Raw genomic sequence first — 20,146 nt, forward strand, 5'->3', positions numbered from 1 at the left:
AATATTTCTATCGGATGGTATGCTATTAGAAGTAGTGTACCACTGGTCACCCTTGTTCACTCATATGGATTCACTGACTCATTCATTCATTCACTGTAGTCAACAAATAAATACTGAATACCAAATATGTACGGATACTGAGGATACAATAAGAAATAAGTTAAGCGAGGCCCCTGCCCTCATAAGTTGAAATGTTACTGTTTCAAATAGTCTTATACGAATGCTGGTTTGGTATAACGGACCTCCACAGATGTCTTCTTGGCTGTGGTTTACTCATGTGACTTTCAGCTCTCTTTCTTAGCCCCAGAAAGTGGCAGAAGTCCAGATCTTGCCTGCAGATCCCCACACAGGAAAGAAGGAGAGAGAGGTAAAGATATACTTCAAGAAGCTCTGGTGTTTTAGAAAGACTAATGAAACCATAGAAGCTGGCTTCACTGCTCTGTTCTCACAGCTCAAACGGAGAGAAAAAACAAAACTGTTGGTCAAACACCAAGTCATAAGCCACAGAGGAAAGGTTCTCTCCAGAGTAAGTGTGATCTGTTCACCCAAACTGTCTCTCTTCACCATGAGTTTATATTTGCGCCCACAGAGTACCTTCCACAGACAGGAAAAGAGGAGAAGCAAGAGAATGCTCCAGCAATTGATCTAGAAAGCCAAACACAAAATGAATGAGGTCAAAGGTGTGTACTATCACCTTAGACAGCATAAGTCCCAGACCAAACAGAATCTAGACTGTAGTCAGGAAACGAAAGCAAGTAAGAGGAAAGAGATGTCAGTAAAAGAGACACGAAGAAAAAGAAAAAAGGATAAATCAGAGGAACAAATTGTATTGGTGTGTCTGTCTTCCTCCATCTGTTTACTCCACAAATACTTACTGACACCTACTATGTGTGAGGGACTTTGCTGGATGCTAGAGATATGATAGGGAACAACAACTCTGTTGTTCAGGGTCTGCTGTCTTATGCAAAGTGCCACAGTGGAGCAGCAAAGAAGCACACAGAGGGGTACAAGCCACGTCAAAACTAAAATGAAGTAGTCAATCCTTGATTCCAAATCCTTGGACTGATGCCCAGGTCAGGGTTGAAGATGACCAAGTAAGAAAAGCCACCTTGAGATGCTGCTGAGCTGGGCAGAGTCAGGGGGATAGGTGATTTCACAGCTGCCACTGATAGGAACAGAATGATGGGACAAAAATGATGATTAAATAGTTAGTCCCACCGGAGGATTGTAAGTAAAAAATATGGGAGACCCACATATGTTAATGATTATTCAAGAAAGCAGGTTTGCTTAACCACAAAACCAATCAGGCTTGCTTACCAAAAAACCCATGCAACGGAAGCAAGGGACATGCCCCAAAACAATGAAACAACGGTGGCCTGAGTCCCAAAATCCTACCCAATGAACTCAGTAAATTAATGATCCCTAGAACAAGTTCTGTGCACACACACAAAAATAATTGTTTATGGAAAGGTAACTTTTCAAAATGAAAAACCCTCATTGTACTAAAACTTGAAAACATTTTTCCAAAATTCTATATGACAATCCTGGCCTGACCATACAGGGACAAGTAAGCTTCCTGGCCCTACCTGGGGGAGGAACTGATGATGAAAACATGATATCTATTCAAGAAAGATAAAGGTCTTCTCTCCCTCCCTACTTTTCCTTTGATTACAAAACTGCAGCCCACTAAGTTCTCAGGACACAGGAGTTCTTGCCCACCCGCTTCTTATCTACCACTTTACTGTCACTGAATTCTTCTCTGCACTGAGACAGAAAGGACTATAGTACCAGGGCTCTTCAGAGCCCTCCCCGCCAAAATGACACTGATTTGTTTCACCATGGCCATCTCAGAAGACCCTTCTGCAATCACCAAGGCTGTGAGGCTTCTTCTTAGGTAAACTAATTTCCATGATGAAAGAAAAAAACACCCTTGCCTGCCTCCAACCTTTTTAATTCCCTTCCCACCAACCTCAACCTCAATCTGCCAAAGAATGTCTCCTCCCACAGAGGAGAGCTCTTCATTTGTTTGTACAGTGATCTGTTTCTTATTTTGTTTCCTGCTGTACCCATGGAACCAGAGTGGAATTTGATAGGGGGCCCACTTTTATTACCCAGCCACCACAATGGCCATGACTGGGGGATCACAGCTTCCTGGAAGAACTAATTCTAGACTGAGATGTCAAGATGAGTAGGAGTTTCTCACTGAACAGGTATATCCTTGTTGGGGAGAAGGAAACCAGGATGATTGGATCATACCACCATTAAGTATCTGAGTTCACAACCTGCTTGGATTCCATGTTCACTAAGCAATAGTCTAAATATAATTCAGCTTCCCACAGGGAAGGAATGTACTGGTCGAGTTGACATAAACATCCCACTTACAAGCAGTTGTGGTTCTCATTAGAAACTAAAAAATAAACTCCCTGACTTTAAGATTCTGGCTCTTGTGAGTTGAATTAGCTCCTCAGTGAGCCTACCAAGTATGGAAGATGGGCTTTCAACAGAAGTACCTTCGTAAGGAGGCAGCCACCCTGCCCCGGACAGAAGGAACCCTGCCCTCCTGGGCCTCAATATCCACAAAGCCCATTCTCAGACATTTAAAGAAACTTCACATTTTTGTTAATTTATTTGGCTTTTAAATAAATATTAAGCTACACCTAGCAATCTATTAAACAGATTTAAAAAGTACAAAAATAGAATTAATACATCTCATAAACTAATATCTTGGGCAAACTTCAGGAGATAGTGGAGGACAGGGAAGCCTGGCGTGCTACAATCCACACGGTTGCAAATAGACACGACTTGGCGACTGAACAACAGCAACAGCAACAACAAATAAACTAATATGATAATTAGACTGAAAATAATTATTTGCATTAAAACCAACTCTGCATAAGATAAACAGGAATCAAATCCTGATCTATTTTCAAAAACTGAACATTTTCTCAGCTAAGTGAATTCAAGAACCTTCATCATAGCTGAATGTTTCACATTGTTTTTGCCAATGTTTTATGTTTTCTATGGTTGAAAAGTAGCATTTATTCAAATACTCTCAATTACATGATAAGGAAAATCTTGAAAGTTCACCCTCCCCTACAAGAAAAACAAAAACTTAATAATGGCAGATAATGGGTTAATATTCTTAATGGCTAAGAAGTTTTTAAAAGCCAGTAAGGAAAACACCCACACCTACTAGAAAATCGCCCTAAGAAACTCAGAAAAAGAACTACAAATAGCCAAGAATACTATGAAAAAGTTCAGCCTCACTATAAAGCAAGTTAAAACAAGATAACAGATTAGCCAAGGTTTTAAAATATTTTGAATATGAAAAGTTGTCAAAGATTTGTTGGAATAGGTATTCTCATACATTTCAGGAGGGCGTATGAATTACTACAGTTATTTAAAAGAGAAACTCGGCAACTGAAAATTAAATTTAAAGGTTCAACCCTTTGTTCACAGGAATGTGTCCTTAAAAGAAAAAATCATTAGACAAACACCCAAAGACTTGCATATATACAAAGATGTTCATCAGAAAAGCAAAACGGTAACATCTTACAGGGAAACAAGAATAATTGATGCTTTTGAACTGTGGTGTTGGAGAAGACTCTTGAGAGTCCCTTGGACTGCAAGGAAATCAAACCAGTCAATCTAAAGGAAATCAGTCCTGAACATTTATTGGAAGGACTGATGCTGAAGCTGAAACTCCAATACTTTGGCCATCTGATGACTCATTGGAAAAGACCCTGATGCTGGGCAAGATTGAAGGCAGAAGGAGAAGGGGATGACAGAGGATGAGATGGTTGGATGACATCACTAACTCAATGGACATGAATTTGAGCAAGCTTGGTGATGGACAGGGAAGCCTGGTGTGCTGCAGTCCATGGGGTCGCAAAGAGCCAGACACAACTGAGCTACTGAACTAAACGGAACAGGGGAATAGTGAAATGATTTGTGGAACTAACAGGGGATACTGAAGAATGTTTAATGACATAGAAAATATAATGTTAAATAGAGAAAATAGGGAATAAAACTTTACACAGTGTGATTCAATTTTTGTAAAAATGCAGGCTATGTATGTGTATTTGTATGAGAACTGATCAAGGCTTTAAAAAAGAAAAAAGACTGAAAGGATACACTCAAATTATTAGAAGCAGAGCAGTTTGTCCAGGGAGTGGTATTACTCCCGATTTTTATTTTTAAAACTCCATGTTTTTTTATGTCTCTAAATTTTTCTCTGCTTTCTAAATATGTTACACTGAATATCTGCTTCCCATATTATCAAACGGCTAATACAAAACTTTCCTGTCTGAGGTTAAAGGAAAGAAACTTTAGATGAACTCTAAATCACAGTTTGAAAATAAATTTCATGCTTAAAAAAAAAAAAAAAGCTCCTGGAAAAGATTCTTAGAGAACAGAATTAATCCTTGCCTTTATTCAGTTCAGTTCAGTCGCTCAGTCATGTCCGACTCTGCTACCCCATGAATAGCAGCACGCCAGGTCTCCCTGTCCATCACCAACTCCCGGAGTTCACTCAGATTCACTCAGATGTCCATCGAGTCAGTGATGCCATCCAGCCATCTCATCCTCTGTCGTCCCCTTCTTCTCCCGCCCCCAACCCCTCCCAGCATCAGAGTCTTTTCCAATGAGTCAACTCTTCGCATGAGGTGGCCAAAGTACTGGAGTTTCAGCTTTAGCATCATTCCTTCCAAAGAAATCCCAGGGCTGATCTCCTTCAGAATGGACTGGTTGGATCTCCTTGCAGTCCAAGGGACTCTCAAGAGTCTTCTCCAACACCACAGTTCAAAAGCATCAATTCTTCGGCACTCAGCCTCCTTCAGAGTCCAACTCTCACATCCATACATGACCACAGGAAAAACCATAGCCTTGACTAGACGGACCTTTGTTGCCTTTATTATTAGCATATATTTAAATAGAATACAATTATTTAAATACTTATAGACTAGTTGGTTCATTTAACCAAAGTATCCATGCCTAGTATAAGATTTTTGTATGGAACTCAAAGATGAATAAGACAGAGCTCAACTGAAATTTTAGAACAAAGTCCCATACATAAATAATTTTAGTCTTGAACAGGATGTTCTGAGAGCTGGACTTCTAATAACTAATCTCAAAGCACTACATAATATAACTTCACCATAAACAGAATGAAATACTGCCATCTGCAGCGACATGGATGGACCTAGATTACCATACCAAGTAAAGTAGGCCAGAAAGAGAAAGAGAAATATCACCCATCATTGTGTATGGGATCTAAAAAGATGATACAAACGAACTTATTTCCAAACAGAAACAGACTCACAGACACAGAAAACAAATTTATGGTTACCAAAGTTTGCTTTGGTTAACAGATACAAGTTTGGGATTAACAGATACAATCTACTATATATAAAATAGATCAGCAATAAGGACCACTGTATAGCGCAGGAAACTATATTCAATGTATTATAATAACCTATAATAGAAAAGAATCTGAAAAAAAACGAATCACTTTGCTGTATACCCGAAACGAACACTGTAAATCAACTATACTTCAATTTTTCAAAAAGGTCCTGCATCTTTAAAATAGCACTAAAAGTAGAAACATCTGAATTATCCTCCCCTTACAGTTGTACCCAATAGAATACCTATGTTATGATCCCTTCTCTCTGGAGCCCCTACAAGGACTGTGATGATTACCACGTATACCATTCAACAGAGCCATGTCACCCCAAATCCAACTGGCAGACTACAGTCCATGGGGTGGCAAAGAGACACAACTAAAAACAACATCAAAAAACAAAATTCAGTCAAAGAAAGATAACAGAGAAGAAAAGACAAATGTCTATATTTGTCCTAAAAAAAATCATCTTACCTTAAAGCAGAGAAGAAAGAGACTTAACACCTGGACAGATGGAGAAGACTGACCTGAGTATGGGTCCAGGTCGGTGCTTCATAAATGCTGTCAGTGACCTGAGATGATGGGTTCTTATGACCACAGCTCTGTATTTAATTTTCTCATTATCAGTCCTGATATAAGTTCTCTGTTCCCTCACCCAATGGTGGAAGGAATTAACTGTACAAACATGGCTAAAAGCTAACGCAGTGTGAGAACACACAAAGGATCAGTAGGAACCAGTTCTAACCCTCTGCTGCACTGGACGCAATCACTGCCCACTGATGTCAAGGGGTCTGAACACCCCGTATCTTGAACAACCATCTACTCCATAATGACACTAATCCCCCTAATGGACTCTAGGCTTTCAAACCCCTACTATTCTAATGGTGAGTTTGATATTGCACATTTACTTCACAAGTCCTGATTCCTCCTTCTGTCCTCTTTGTTTTTTGGTCGCTCAGTCGTGTCCAACTCTTTTGTGACCCTGTAGAGTGGAGCCCACCAGACTCCTCTGTCTGTGGGATTTCCCAGGCAAGAATACTGGAGTGGGTTGCCATTTCCTTCTCCAGGGGATCTTCCTGACCCAGCAATCGAACCTGCGTCTCCTGCACTGGCAGGTGGATTCTTTCCCGCTGAGCCATTAGCCAAGGAACATACAGAAAGATACAAAAGCAAAAAACTTTTACCAAGACTCTACTGTGGGCACCGGGCTAAATGATTATGCACCTTGACAAATCTATGAGGGAAATACCATGATTATCCTCAAGATGAGGAACTGGAGGCTGACCCAAGATCTCACAGCTAATAAGAGGTAGAATCAGGATTCACGCCTGGGCTGTCTTAGTCCCGAGCTTATGGCCTCCAATCCCAGAGATGAAGGCACTGGTTAAACCAAGAGGGAGCCACTGCAGGTGCCTGAGTTGGTAAAGGCACACTCACCGGCCCCATCCGGAGTGATGGTCCCCAGTTTCACAGCGAGAGGGTAGCCTGTGTCTCTGTAATGCTCCAACGCATGCCCGTTGCCCCCAGAGCTGTCAAAGAACCACTTCCCACACAGCACGGAGCCATCGGTCAGGTTCAACCAGAGGTTCTCCCGAAGGTCGCACCTGGCACACTTCCAACCACTGTGAAGTCATCAGAGGACAGTTAGCACAGCCACAGCACAAGGCATGATGAGAAAACCAACATCTAAGAAAAAGGGGTGTCTCAGGTTGGGGGGGAGCAGGGTCGCAGGAGATGGTCAGTGGAATAGCAGAGACCCATTCCAGAACAGAAGGAGCACTCACACGGGGCCAGGTCCTCCAAGAGAGCTCTTCTACCTTAGAAAACTGACACAGAACCTGAGGGTAGGAAAAGAGGCCATTTCCTTAAAATTCCTTACATGAGAGACAGTAAAGCCTGAGTGAGTGTAAATTATGAAAGATCCCATGTGTATAAACAGCTGAGGTTCTAAAGCATCAACCACTAGTAGTAATGCTTCACTACTAGTTTAAACAAAACTCTACTATACTGACAATCTAAGTAGAAAGGAATCCACTTCATTGTTGTTGTTATTATTCAGTCTCTAGGTCGTGTCCAACGCTTTATGACCTCATGGGTGTAGCAGGCCAGGCTCCTTTGTCCACCACTATCTCCCAGAGTTTGCTCAAGTTCATGTTCATTGAGTTGGTGATGTTATCTAACCATCTCATCCTCTGTGCCCCTGTTCTCCTTTTGCCTTCAATCCCAGCATCAGGGTCTTTTCCAATGAGTCAGCTCTTTGCATTAGGTGGCCAAAGATTGGAGCTTCAGCATCAGTCCTTCCAATGAATACTCAGGGTTAATTTCCTTGAGGAGCGTTGGTCTTCTTGCAGTCCAAAGAACTGAAGAATCTTCTCCAGCACCACAGGTCGAAAGCATCAATTCTTTGGCACTCAGCCTTCTTTATGATCCCAAGTCTCACATCTGTACACAATTATAGCTTTGACTATATGGACATTTGTTGGCAAAATGATGTCTTTACTTTTTAATATGCTGTGTAGGCTTGTCATAACTTTTCTTCCAAGGATCAAGTGTCTTTTAATTCCATGGCTGCAGTCACCATCCACAGATTTTGGAGCCCAAGAAAAGAAAATGTCACTGTTTCCACTTTTTCCCCTTCTATTTGTCATGAAGTAATGGCAAAGAGTTGGCTCATTGGAAAAGACTCTGATGCTGGGACGGATTGGGGGCAGGAGGAGAAGGGGACGACAGAGGATGAGATGGCTAGATGGCATCACTGACTCAATGGACGTGAGTCTGAGTGAACTCCGGGAGTTGGTGACGGACAGGGAGGCCTGGCGTGCTGTGATTCATGGGGTCGCAAAGAGTCGGACACGACTGAGCTACTGAACTGAACTAACTGAATGGGACCGGATGCTATGATCTTAGTTTGTCTAATGTTGTTTCAAGCCAGCTTTTTCACCCTCCTCTTTCACCCTCTTCAAGAGGCTAAGTTCCTCTTCACTTTCTGCCATAAGGGTGGTGTCATCTGCATATCCGAGGTTATTGATATTTCTCCCGGCAATCTTGATTCCAGCTTGTGCTTCATCCAGTCTGGCATTTTGCACGATGTACTCTGCATACAAGTTAAATAAGTAGGATGACAATATACTCCTTGATGTACTCCTTTCCCGATTTGGAACCAGTCAATTGTTCCATGTCCAGTTCTAACTGTTGCTTTGTGACCTGCATACAGATTTCTCAGGAGGCAGGTAAGGTGGTCTGGTATTCCTAGATAGGAACTCTATTCCTAGATAAAAACTCTTTAAGAATTTTCCACAGTTCGTTGTGATCCACAAGGTCAAAGGCTTTCGCAAAGTCAATGAAGCAGATGTTTTTCTGGAATTCTCTTTCTTTTTTCTATGATCCAACAGATGTTGGCAATTTGATCTCTGGTTACTCTGTCTCTTCAAAACCCAGCTTGTACATCTGGAAGTCCTTGGTTCACGTACTACTGAAGCCTAGCTTGAAGGATTTTTGAGGATAACCTTGCTAGCATGTGAGATGAGCACAATTGTACAGTAGTTTGAATGTACTTTGGCATTGCCCTTCTTTGGGATTGGAATGAAAACTGACTTTTTCCAGTCCTGTGGCCATTGCTGAGTTTTCCAAATTTGCTGACACATTGAGTGCAGCACTTTAACAGCATCATCTCTTAGGATCTGAAATAGCTGAGCTGAAATTCTGTCACCTCCACTAGGTTTCATTCCTAGTAATGCTTCCTAAGGCCCACTTGACTTCATACTCCAGGATGTCTGGCTCCAGGTGAGTGACCACATCATTGTGATGATTCGAGTCATTAAGACCTTTTTTGTATACTTCTTCTGTGTATTCTTGCCATCTCTTCTTAATCTCTTCTGCTTCTGTTAGGTCCTTACTGTTTCTGTCCTTTATCGTGTGCATGAAATGTTCCCTGGATCTCTCCAAATCTCTTGAAGAGATCTGTAGTCTTTCCCTTTCTATTGTTTTCTTCTTTCTTTGCATTAACAACTTAAATGAAGGTTAAATGCCAGGTATGGGGCAAGGGCTTTTCAGAAGTCTTACCATGCAATTCTAATAAACACTCTTCAGCATTATTACCATCCCCACTAACAAAGAGAACAACAGAGGGTACGGAGCCTTCCCTAAGACCACACAGAGCAGAGGGCAGCACAGCCAGGGTCCACACAGATAGGACACATTCTGAATCCACCTGCTCTTTCCCTCTAGCTCCTGCCTCTGGAAAGACACCTGCCTCTGATTACAGGAGGTGCCAATGAAACCTAAAGAGCATTCCAGCCAAAAGGTGATAACCAAAGACTGTTGTAAGTCTTTGTAGCTGGGTCCCCCTAGAGGTAGACAAAGATCTGAATGCAAATGGCTTGTCAGGGAGGTGATCCCAGGAAGCACTCTAAGGGAGTTGAGGGAAGACAGACTGAAAGGGTAGGCAGCCAGGCTGGAGACTGTCAACAAGCAGATGACCCCCTGGGCCAGTGGGGCTCAAACCAGCTGTGGAACTCAAGGAGATGGTTATCCTACTTGAGGGTGGGGGTCTAGGTATTCATCCTTCCACTCCACAGCCCCTGGTTGGGGGCCGTTTCAGGACAGGAGGGAGCATGACTCCACAGCGTTTCTGACTGTCCCATGCATCAGCCAACCTGGCTCTGGCAGATAGAGAAAGCCCCTAAGAAAGAGCTGCAGGTGTCTGCAATCATATGCCTTAGGGTGGGGATGGGCTGGGCTCCGGGTTGGGGACTGGCCACGGTCAGCGTCTACTACAAAGATATAGATAATTCCAGAGAGAATTTTTGAGCTTATTTTTATAAAAGGCAACTGATAATAACATATATAACTGCTAATTCAGTGGAGAGGTAGAAAAATAAATAATCCTTTGGCCAGTTTTAGGCGGGTAAAGTTCCATTTTGCTGACTCTCACCTTGGAGGAATTCTGACTCCATTGTCCAACTGGGTAAGGTTATTGGCATATTTCGACACTGGCAATTCATTCTCCCATGTATCTGGGTCCTGCTTTCTGTATGGAGATTTTGAGCTGAGAACTGCATCACAAGCAATGGTTACCTATAAGATAAATGCAGATATAATACATAAAACAGTTTGAGAACAGCAACTTTTGTAAAATGAATCTTAAAGTTTATTAATAAATACAACTTAAGTCAAGAAAATTCAAACAGCTTAGTTACCATAAGAGCAAGATGCTAGTTTCCTGACTCTAGCACTTTCCCCCTGGGTCTAGCTAGGTTTTGTCCTGGCCTGGAATTTGCAGTATTAACAATGACACAAGATACCGAAGAACTAAATCCAGTTTGTAAATCCAAGCATAAAAGTCAGATTTAACAATTTCTGTCTCTTAGCAAATGGAGTGAAAAGTATAAGGTGAACAATTTACAAGGGTGAAATTAGCAACAGGAATACCTAGGATTTACCCAAATGGTATGTTTTACTCCTAACAAATTTACACCAAGATATCCAATATCCTTCACTCATCACACAATGACATGTGGTCAAGGGCACTGAATGGAATGCAAGCAGCATGGCTCCATTTCCTAATCTGGTGCAAATGTGACCTTGGATGGGGACATGCCTAGATGTTCTGTGCCAGACCAGCCATTAGGAGCAAATCTGTGATGTCCAGCTTGGCACCAACTAACCACCAGGGAGGGCAGACTCTCTCCTTTTTCCCAAACCCCATTGATTCTGGACACAGGCCTCTCACAACTATTCACTATTTGCTTAATGCTGTAAGATATTTCTAGCTCTCTTGAAAAACATGTTCTGATGAGAATGTAAAATGGTACAGCCACTTTGGAAAATAATTTGGCAGGTCCTCAAATGTTTAAACAGAACTACCATATGATCCTGCAATTGCATTCTGAGGTATACACCCAAGGTATTAATAAATAAAAATATAGGTCTACACAAAAACTTATCAACAAATGTTCACAGAAGCATTATTTATAACATCCAAAAGTAGAAGCAACCCAAATGTCCATTAATGATAAATGGATAAAATTTTGTATTTTGATATAAGAACTGTTATCAGCAATAAAAAGGAATGAAGTACCGATACATGCTACAACCTAGATGGACCTTGAAAATGTATGCTAAGTTAAAAGAAGCCAGCCACAAAGAACCATGATTCCTTTTATATGGAATGGACAAAATAGGCAAATCCATAAAGACAGAAAGCAGATTAGTGATAGCCAGAGGCTAGGGGGATAAGAGGCAGAGGGGTAGGTGATGGCTGTGGGGTAATAAAAATATTCTAAAATGAGATAGTCATGATGGATGCCCAATTCTGAATATAATAAAAGCCATTGAATTGTTTTTAAATATTTTTAACCAAAATGTATATTCTACATCACTATCCTGCACAATTAGCTGAACTTCATAAAGAATGTTTTCCTCTGGGTAGCACCACCAACTGACCGCAGAACAGATTAAGAGACATACTATATGGTTCCCTGCTGGCTCACTTGGTTAAGAATCCGCCTGCAGTGTAGGATACCAGGGTTTGATCCCTGGGTCAGGAAGATGCCCTGGAGAAGGGAATGGCCACCCACTTCAGTCTTCTTGCCTGGGAAATCCTACGGACAGAGGAACCTGGTAGGCTACAGTCTATGGGGTCACAAAGAGTTGGACCCAACTTAGTGATTAAACCACCATCCCCACCAAATGGGAAATAAATCTAAAGAGTGGAGATAGATATACACACACACACACACACACAACTGATTCACCTCATTGTACAGCAGAAACTAACATATTATAAAGTAACTATACTCCAATAAAAATATAAAATAAACAACTACAAGGGAAAAAAAGAGATAATAGAGGCCTCAGGTGCCATCCCACACCCACCCAGGCCATGAGCAATTCCTATCAGCCCTTCATCCAAAATCTATTTGCAATCTACCTCTTCTTAATTTCGGTCACACCCTCTTAGTCCCTCTTAGTCATTCCAGCCACACAACAGCCACCTTAAGGTCTTTTTTCTCCCGTTCTTGCTCCCTCTTTGCTGCCCAGCAGGCAGTGATCTGCTGTGAACATTACAGCCCATCCTTCTCCAGCTTTTAAAACTCTCTGAGGATATACTGAACACTGCTAATTGACACCACTGGGCTATGCACGGTCAAGAGAAGGAAAAGGCTCCTGCCCTCAAAAAGCTTACATTCTATTACAAAAAAAAAAAAGCTTACACTCCATTACAGATCAGGCAATTGGGCATTCATAAATATATTTAAACCTCTTGATTTTTTTTTGGGGGGGGGACAGTTTATTTGATAGAATTTTTTGTCATAATTGATTTACAATGTTATATTAGTTTCAGGTATACAACATAGTAATTGATATTTTGTAACATATACTCTATTTAAAATTATTATAAAATAACTGGTTATATTCCCTGTGCTGTACGTTATATCCTTCTATCTTATTTATTTTATACCTAGTAGTGTATACCTCTTAATCCCCTTTCCCTATCTTGCCCCTCCTTCAATGTTTTCCAAAAATATTCCCATTTATCTCCCACAAGCAGTGTTATATAATTAGTACTTCCTTTCAATTATCAAAAATCATCTTCCACTCCCTTCCAGTAATGTCCCTAGAAAACAAGGTTGAGTTCACCATGAGCTCCTTCCTGATGCGATGTGTTTGGGCCATGCTGCCTTAGCACTCCTGGCTACAAATCCTCATCTTTTTACTCTGGCCTGTTATAATCTCCCTGCTATTTCACTGACTACCTTGATACCTTCCCTGTCCTCTTCTGAATCTTCTGCATCCCATTAGATCTTTAAGTGTTCTAATTTGTAATGCACAACAATTCAGATGTAATAGTCTCTCTTTTCTTTGAGATTCCTTCCTGGTGACACCCGACAAAATTTCCTTAATCGTCTGGGACACTATAAAACATTGACCTAGTATTTTCAGAATACCATCTAAAATCACTTAGAGACCCTTTTTATGGATCACAATTGAAAGTCAGGATCCATTATCCTATATTATACTATGAATTATCTCAAGTTCACGGGTGTTCTGGAATTGGCTCAAACTGGCTCACAGAATTGATTGCTAAATTTTAAGAAATTCTCAAAGAAGATTGTTAAGCACAGCTGTTATTAAAAATTAAATTCTATAGGCTCACCAATAAATATACTTTTTAAAGGCAAAAAATGTTTAAAACTCTTCACTCCCTAGCTGTGTTACTCTACCTTAATATCTAATCTATATGCATTGGAAGTCCCTTATATCCACGTTATGTAAGCGGTGGAACCCATAGGTGATGGTGTCCTACTGCACATCTCTTCCCAACACTGCATTGGTGACATGTTAGCCTGAAATCAGCCACGCTGGGAGTATTTACACCACTGAAATCGGCAACCACTACAGCGCAGGGAGCTGGTTGCTAACCAACTACAAGCGCACCACTGCTTGAGCTCTTGCGTATAAAATGAGGCATTAGATCTCAGGTGCTAAGATCCCTACTGAGTCCCAGACGCCATTCTCTGTGGTCCCTGAATCACTGAGAGGTAGTTCAGCTTTATGGTAGAATCTACAGAGTACCTATCTGAAACTGAATTTTTTTGTGCTGAGAAATGCAAGAGATGACAGAAGACCTGGTTGGGTAACTTGAAGTTCAATAATTTGGGGTATTTAAAAACTTAAAAAGAGAATTATCAAATACCAAAAATGAAGCAAAAGCATGAAAAGAAATTATAGTAACGAGCATCTATTATATAGATAAAACCAGTTACCATCAGATAAATCCAGGCTTCCCCTTCTATCTCCCTACCTCACCTTCCAAACAATTCTCTCCCTCTCTTTTTAATTCCTAAAGCACTTCTTAATTCTAAAAGACTCTATTAGAAATTATAATATATATTGCTAGACTCAGATTTCTGTGACACTTCACCTCTCTATAAAAGCATTCACACTTGGAATTATGTTCTGCATATAGAGAATAATTAAAAGTACTTAAAGGCTCTCTTAACTTTTCTCACATGAAGACTTTTTTTTCCTAAGTGAGTGAGAGAAAAATCATCCCTCATGACATTCATTCAATGTCACGAATCAATGACATCAATGTGCTGCTTCTTTTTTGATAACAGACTCAAGTGTTATATTAAACAAGAGCAGTGAGAACTCCTAGTTTTATACAGGTACAAGCTGTAGTATATAATATCAGATAATGGTAAGACCATTTTGTCCACCATATATTTTGCCCTTGGTAAATGCCCCATGAGTAGATACGGGGAACTGCAGAAAGTAGAGGTAATTTAATTCTGTATACATTGCTAAAAGCCATGCACTTGGTACTACTGTAATAAAAAGGATATGCTAGATCAAATAATTAGAGGAAAGAGCTATAACAGCTAAATACACAAATTTTTCAATTCTGTGGTTTTATGTTTAGGTATAAAGTAGATCAGAGGCAAAACTGGCTGAATGGTGGAAACCTCACCCCTAATGCCATGGGAACCCCGAGCACAAATGTGCCCACTTGGCAGGGGCATGTGAGCAGGGAGGAGGCTATAGACAGTCATACAACGTTTGGAAGAATCGGGGACCTAGAGATTTAGCCTTGGTTTTAGCAAACCTTGAGGAGGGAAAAAATGAGCTGGAATGTCTAACTCTGCTATCTGTGGCCAGACTCTGAGAAGTCAGGATGCAACAGAGTAGAAAAGAGGAAAAGAAAGAGAAAAGAACACAAAAAAGGATGAGGCAGTGGAGACAATACAGGAAATGAGGGGAGAGTAGGAAAATAGTCTGGGCCCCACAGAATTCAGGAAGCAAAGTAAAACAGAAACCGGCTTCCTCATACCACCACCACCACCCCGCCCTCGGCTTTAAGTTGTCCAGGAAGATGAAAGGTGCTTCACAAAAAAGAAAGGAAGGGAAAACACTCACCACTAAATCTCAATTCTAAAACCTAGAAAGCAGGCTCTGTCCTAAAAGAATACACTCCCACAAAGCTCCTGCACACCTGTGATTTCTAAATACTTGGTTATTTTCAAACTCGTGTTGCTATTGTTTCTCAGTGGAACTCTTTTATGTTTCCCAAACAAAATTATACATGGAAGGCCAACATGCAGAAGAGAGAAAAATTGTAGGCGTCCCTCTAAAGGGGAGGCAATCCCTCTCCTGCACATCTCAGGGACACAGTTTGAAAATCTAAGCACAAGACTGTGATTCACGGGTGACAAGAAGCCAGCCCACGTGGAGGAGGCCAGCCAGCAGCAGCAGAGGGCATGTGGCCCAGTGTTACTGCAAGGGACCCTGCAGGGCCCTCTTGCAGACGAGGAGCAATCTGCTCCTGTTTCTGCTCAGTCTCCTCTTCCTCTCTCACTCACCCTGCCTTCCCCACCGCCCAGCACACAGACCTGACACACGCACACACACACCTGACACAGAGAGTCACGCGCATCTAGCTAGCAGCCGTGCACACTCACTGACCAGGGCTGGTAACTCCTCAATATTTGGTAGGGCTATTTCATAGTGGTCTGGGAATATAACAAGTTTGGCTTCATCTTCATATTCATAATCGTCGCTATTTAAATCGTCATCAGTATCTAGATCTGAGGAGAAAACAAAAACAAAGAACAAGAAGTGAAGAAAGAACATAGCACAGCAAGGCAGCACTCACTGGGAAAGCCAGAAGCTCACAGGGCTGACAATCCAGCCGTTCACCTGCCCCAAGCCAGGACCAGGAGGCCTTTCCATCCTCCCTAAGTTGTACACGCTTATCTACTAGCAACAGATGGACAAAGAAGACTGAGTCACATCATAAAGCTTTATACCTAAAGCATTCATTTGCACTAGATGTTCAGTTCTTACAGATGTTGAAAGGAAGAGGTTGGTCATTATGACCTGTCGGGTACTTGGCTCCTGACTTCACAAGAATAGGACGGAATATTTCTCCAACACGACAGAAGAAAGTACATGGATTTGAGAGCAGATAAGCCCACCTTCAACTCTGGCTCCAAAATTAATGTTTCTTTGGTCAAGTCACAAATTCCCTAAGCCTTAGTTTCCTCATTTGTAGAATGGAGATAATAAAACTTATCTCACACAGTTTATATGGAGAATAAATAAATTATAAACAAGAGACCTGGCACATAATAATTCTTACCATTTACTGGTGACCTATTTTAAAATAAAATCTCAATTTCCCTCCCTCTGTCCCTCTTTCCTACCCTCCCCATCCCCACTAAGAGTTATTAAGATACTGAGCCAGAGGGGGGACCCTATAATCTAAGCAGTCCTGTTGCCCTCAGGTCATGGAGGATTTTCAGTAAGGAAGTCTGGCCTGGTATCTATCAAGTCATCACCTCTTTGCTTGGCTAGTCTCTGGGAAAGGTTAGGCAAAGGCTCAAGGAAATGTCCTGTCACAATATTTACATGGACATTTCAGCCTTGCATTCACATGGATGGCAGAAACCCAGATCGTGTTTGGATATTTAGACATTTGGAACTATGGTGACTAAGAGCTCTCAAGCCATCTTCCACTCACACACACACAAACAGGTACGCAAATACGGACTCTGTAAACAGGAGAAAGTTATTTTACTAGATGAAGCAGCCAGCTGAGAACCAAGGGATCTAGATTCTGTTACTACCTTGTTGTATGCCTCAAAAGCCTCAACCTGGAACCTTTTTATGTACAAATCTGCTCTTAAATTTTCCAAGGGAGAGCAGTTTTAAGTGGAAAGTGAGAAACAGCTGGAACACAGTGTACACATTTTAATAAAAGGTTCTAAATAATAAGGATCGGAAATGCCAAAGTAAACAAATAACATTGTTAGGTAGCCATAACAGGTGGTTTTCACAAAAAACAATGTCAAAGAAGAGTCTGAGAGGTTAAGAAGTAACTAGGGCTTTTATTTAAAGAAAATATTCAAAGATAGACATCCTATGTTATAAAAATAAGAATGTCCCAGTATCTAATTTTTAAAAATTAGAACCTAAATGTTCAATGAGAATGGTGTTTAACCCACTAGAATATTACTTAAATGATATTTTTTAGACTGTGTAGAAACATGAAAATTTTTATGCCATGTTAATGCTAAAATTATAAAGTTCATCTTCACTGAAAAGACAACTTTATACTAGTTATATTCATAGACAAAAATTGGAAGGAAATCTGAACAAATGAAAACAATGAATATGGGGAATTCTATGGCAGTTCAGTGAGTTAGGACTCCACACTTTGACTACCGAGGGCACAGGCTCGATCCCTGGCCAGTGAGGCCAAAAAAAAGAAAAGAACAAGGGGACGAACTTTATTCTTAAATTCTTCTTTATCATATTGTGCATAATAATTTTGAATAACCAAAGTATAAATCTTTTGGTTTTGTGTATAGATTCAGCTCATGTAACACATAATCTAAATTTTTTTTTCCAGAGAAAACATACACAATTCATAATGCTAATTTAAATCTTACCTGGCCAAAAACAATGATAAACTAAGTCAAAAAAAAAAAAAAAAATCCCACCCTGACATTGACTAGCTACATAAGCCTGGGAAAGTTCTTTCCAAGTTCATCTTCCTCACGAGGAGACGACAGACAATATTAGCTACCCAGTACGACTGTTGAGAGAATCAAAGAAGATAAGGTTTAAGGACCTGGTTGGGATCTGGCAGGGGCGAGGGGCTCCACAGAATAGCTGCCATCACCCCCACCATCACCCTCACCATCACTGTCCTCTCTTCTCCACACTATTAACTAACAGAAGCACAAGCGCCCTCCCTTCCCCTTGGCGGACAGCTCCAAAGCAGTGCTGTGGTCAGTTTCAGGAGGACCAGGATATCACGGGGGACCTTCTACGTGATCCAAATGTGGAGAAGATATAAACTTCAGATGCTTCTAGACGGTAAGCTCTAAGTGCAGGAAGTGAGTCTTATCCACGTTCAAATCCCTAGTCCCGGCACAATGCCCAGCACACACCACACACTCCACAAACGTCTGGAAAGGAGACTTTAGGAAGTTAACAGCACCAGCATGTTAAAGACAAAAGCAAAGCTAGCACATCCAAAGTGCTGTTTCAGTTTGGGGCTTTTTTACATTGGTAACTGATGTCTGTTAAAAAAGCAAGACTGCTGTCATGCAAAAAAGCACAGCTTTGTACTGGAGTGGCTTGCCAGTCCCTTCTCCAGGGGATCTTCCTGACCCAGTGATCAAACTCTGGTCTCCTGCATTGCAGGCGGATTCTTTACCATCTGAGCCACCAGGGAAGCCCACATTCAGCAGAGGTAACCTACACTCTGAATCTAACTGGCAAAGTTAAAGTTTCCCCTGAATATACATGACCCTTTGATTCTAAATATGTCTACAATTTCTGAATTTTTCTAATTAGAGTGTCACCAGCCCAAAATATCTAGTTAAGGAACCTACAGGGTAACTAAGGGCTAGGGAACAGCAGAAAAAGGACCCCCAACCTCTTCCAAACAGTTACTGGGACAATGAACTGGTAATTCCTGGATGGGCTCCTTCTCTAAGTTAAAAAACAAATTTTATTTTATAATACCCCTTCTTGAACTCTACCTCAGTGATCTCTCAGATCCCTGAGAAGTAGCTGGGACCACAGCCATTCCAAGAAGTCACTACGAAGCGGCACAGCAGAGGAAAGGATCTCTAAATCAAGCCAGGGCTCTGAAGCCAGGCTCAGGGTTCTCTCAGCCAGACTGTAACAAATTAACTAACATTAATTTGTTAATCTGTGTGCTAGAAGTGAGCAGCCTTCTGCATCAGTGCTGGGAAATCTGACCAACTGCGAACCCTCCCATGATGGTATGGGGGCAGCTCCTTGAGCCCAGACCCTGCTCTATGACCTACTCAGAAAGAATGGACAAAATGGAGTTTCCTTGAAACTTCTGGTCATTATGTGCGCAGATAAGTTTCCTGAGCAGGTCTATTCCAGGAACTTTCCGCAGCTGCTCTGTTTTCCACCTGCTACTAAGTTGCTTCAGTCATGTCTGACTCTGTGCACCCCATAGACAGCAGCCCACGAGGCTCCCCCATCCCTGGGATTCTCCAGGCAAGAACACTGGAGTGGGTTGCCATTTCATTCTCCAATGCATTAAAGTGAAAAGTCAAAGTGAAGTCGCTCAGTCGTGTCCGACTCTTAGCGACCCCATGGACTGCAGCCCACCAGGCTCCTCTGTCCATGGGATTTTCCAGACAAGAGTACTGGAGTGGGGTGCCATTCCTATTCCTCATCAAGCATGAACGTCAAGGTTAAAGGCAAAAAGGGTGGAATGTAAGCTCCCCCGAGGTTTCAGTCAGTTCAGTTCAGTCGCTCAGTCATGTCCGACTCTTTGCGACCCCATGAATCGAGCACGCCAGGCCTCCCTGTCCATCACCAACTCCCAGAGTTCACTCAAACTCATGTCCATCGAGTCCGTGATGCCATCCAGCCATCTCATCCTCTGTCGTCCCCTTCTCCTCCTGCCCCCAATCTCTCCCAGCATCAGGGTCTTTTCCAATGAGTCAACTCTTCACATGAGGTGGCCAAAGTACTGGAGTTTCAGCTTCAACATCAGTCCTTCCAATGAATACCCAGGACTGATCTCCTTTAGGATGGACTGGTTGGATCTCCTTGCAGTCCAAGGGACTCTCAAGAGTCTTCTCCAACACCACAGTTCAAAAGCATCAATTCTTCGGCGCTCAGCTTTCTTCACAGTCCAACTCTCACATCCATACATGACCACTGGAAAAACCACAGCCTTGACTAGAT

General features: G+C 41.7%; 1 protein-coding gene across 2 annotated transcripts in view; it reads right to left on the reverse strand.

Moving 5' to 3' along the window:
- USP13 (ubiquitin specific peptidase 13) overlaps positions 1 to 20,146 on the reverse strand; it is a 130,957-nt gene that overhangs the window by 73,588 nt on the left and 37,223 nt on the right. For both annotated transcript variants that reach the window (XM_027540338.1, XM_027540340.1), the window contains exons 4-6: positions 15,866 to 15,987; positions 10,332 to 10,474; positions 6,836 to 7,020 (exon numbers count right to left, since the gene is read on the reverse strand). In XM_027540338.1, coding sequence (XP_027396139.1) covers positions 6,836 to 7,020; positions 10,332 to 10,474; positions 15,866 to 15,987 — 450 coding nt within the window. The remainder of the gene's footprint in view (positions 1 to 6,835; positions 7,021 to 10,331; positions 10,475 to 15,865; positions 15,988 to 20,146) is intronic.

The sequence above is a fragment of the Bos indicus x Bos taurus genome, chromosome 1, assembly GCF_003369695.1.
Source record: "Bos indicus x Bos taurus breed Angus x Brahman F1 hybrid chromosome 1, Bos_hybrid_MaternalHap_v2.0, whole genome shotgun sequence".
Classification (NCBI taxonomy): Eukaryota; Metazoa; Chordata; class Mammalia; order Artiodactyla; family Bovidae; genus Bos; species Bos indicus x Bos taurus.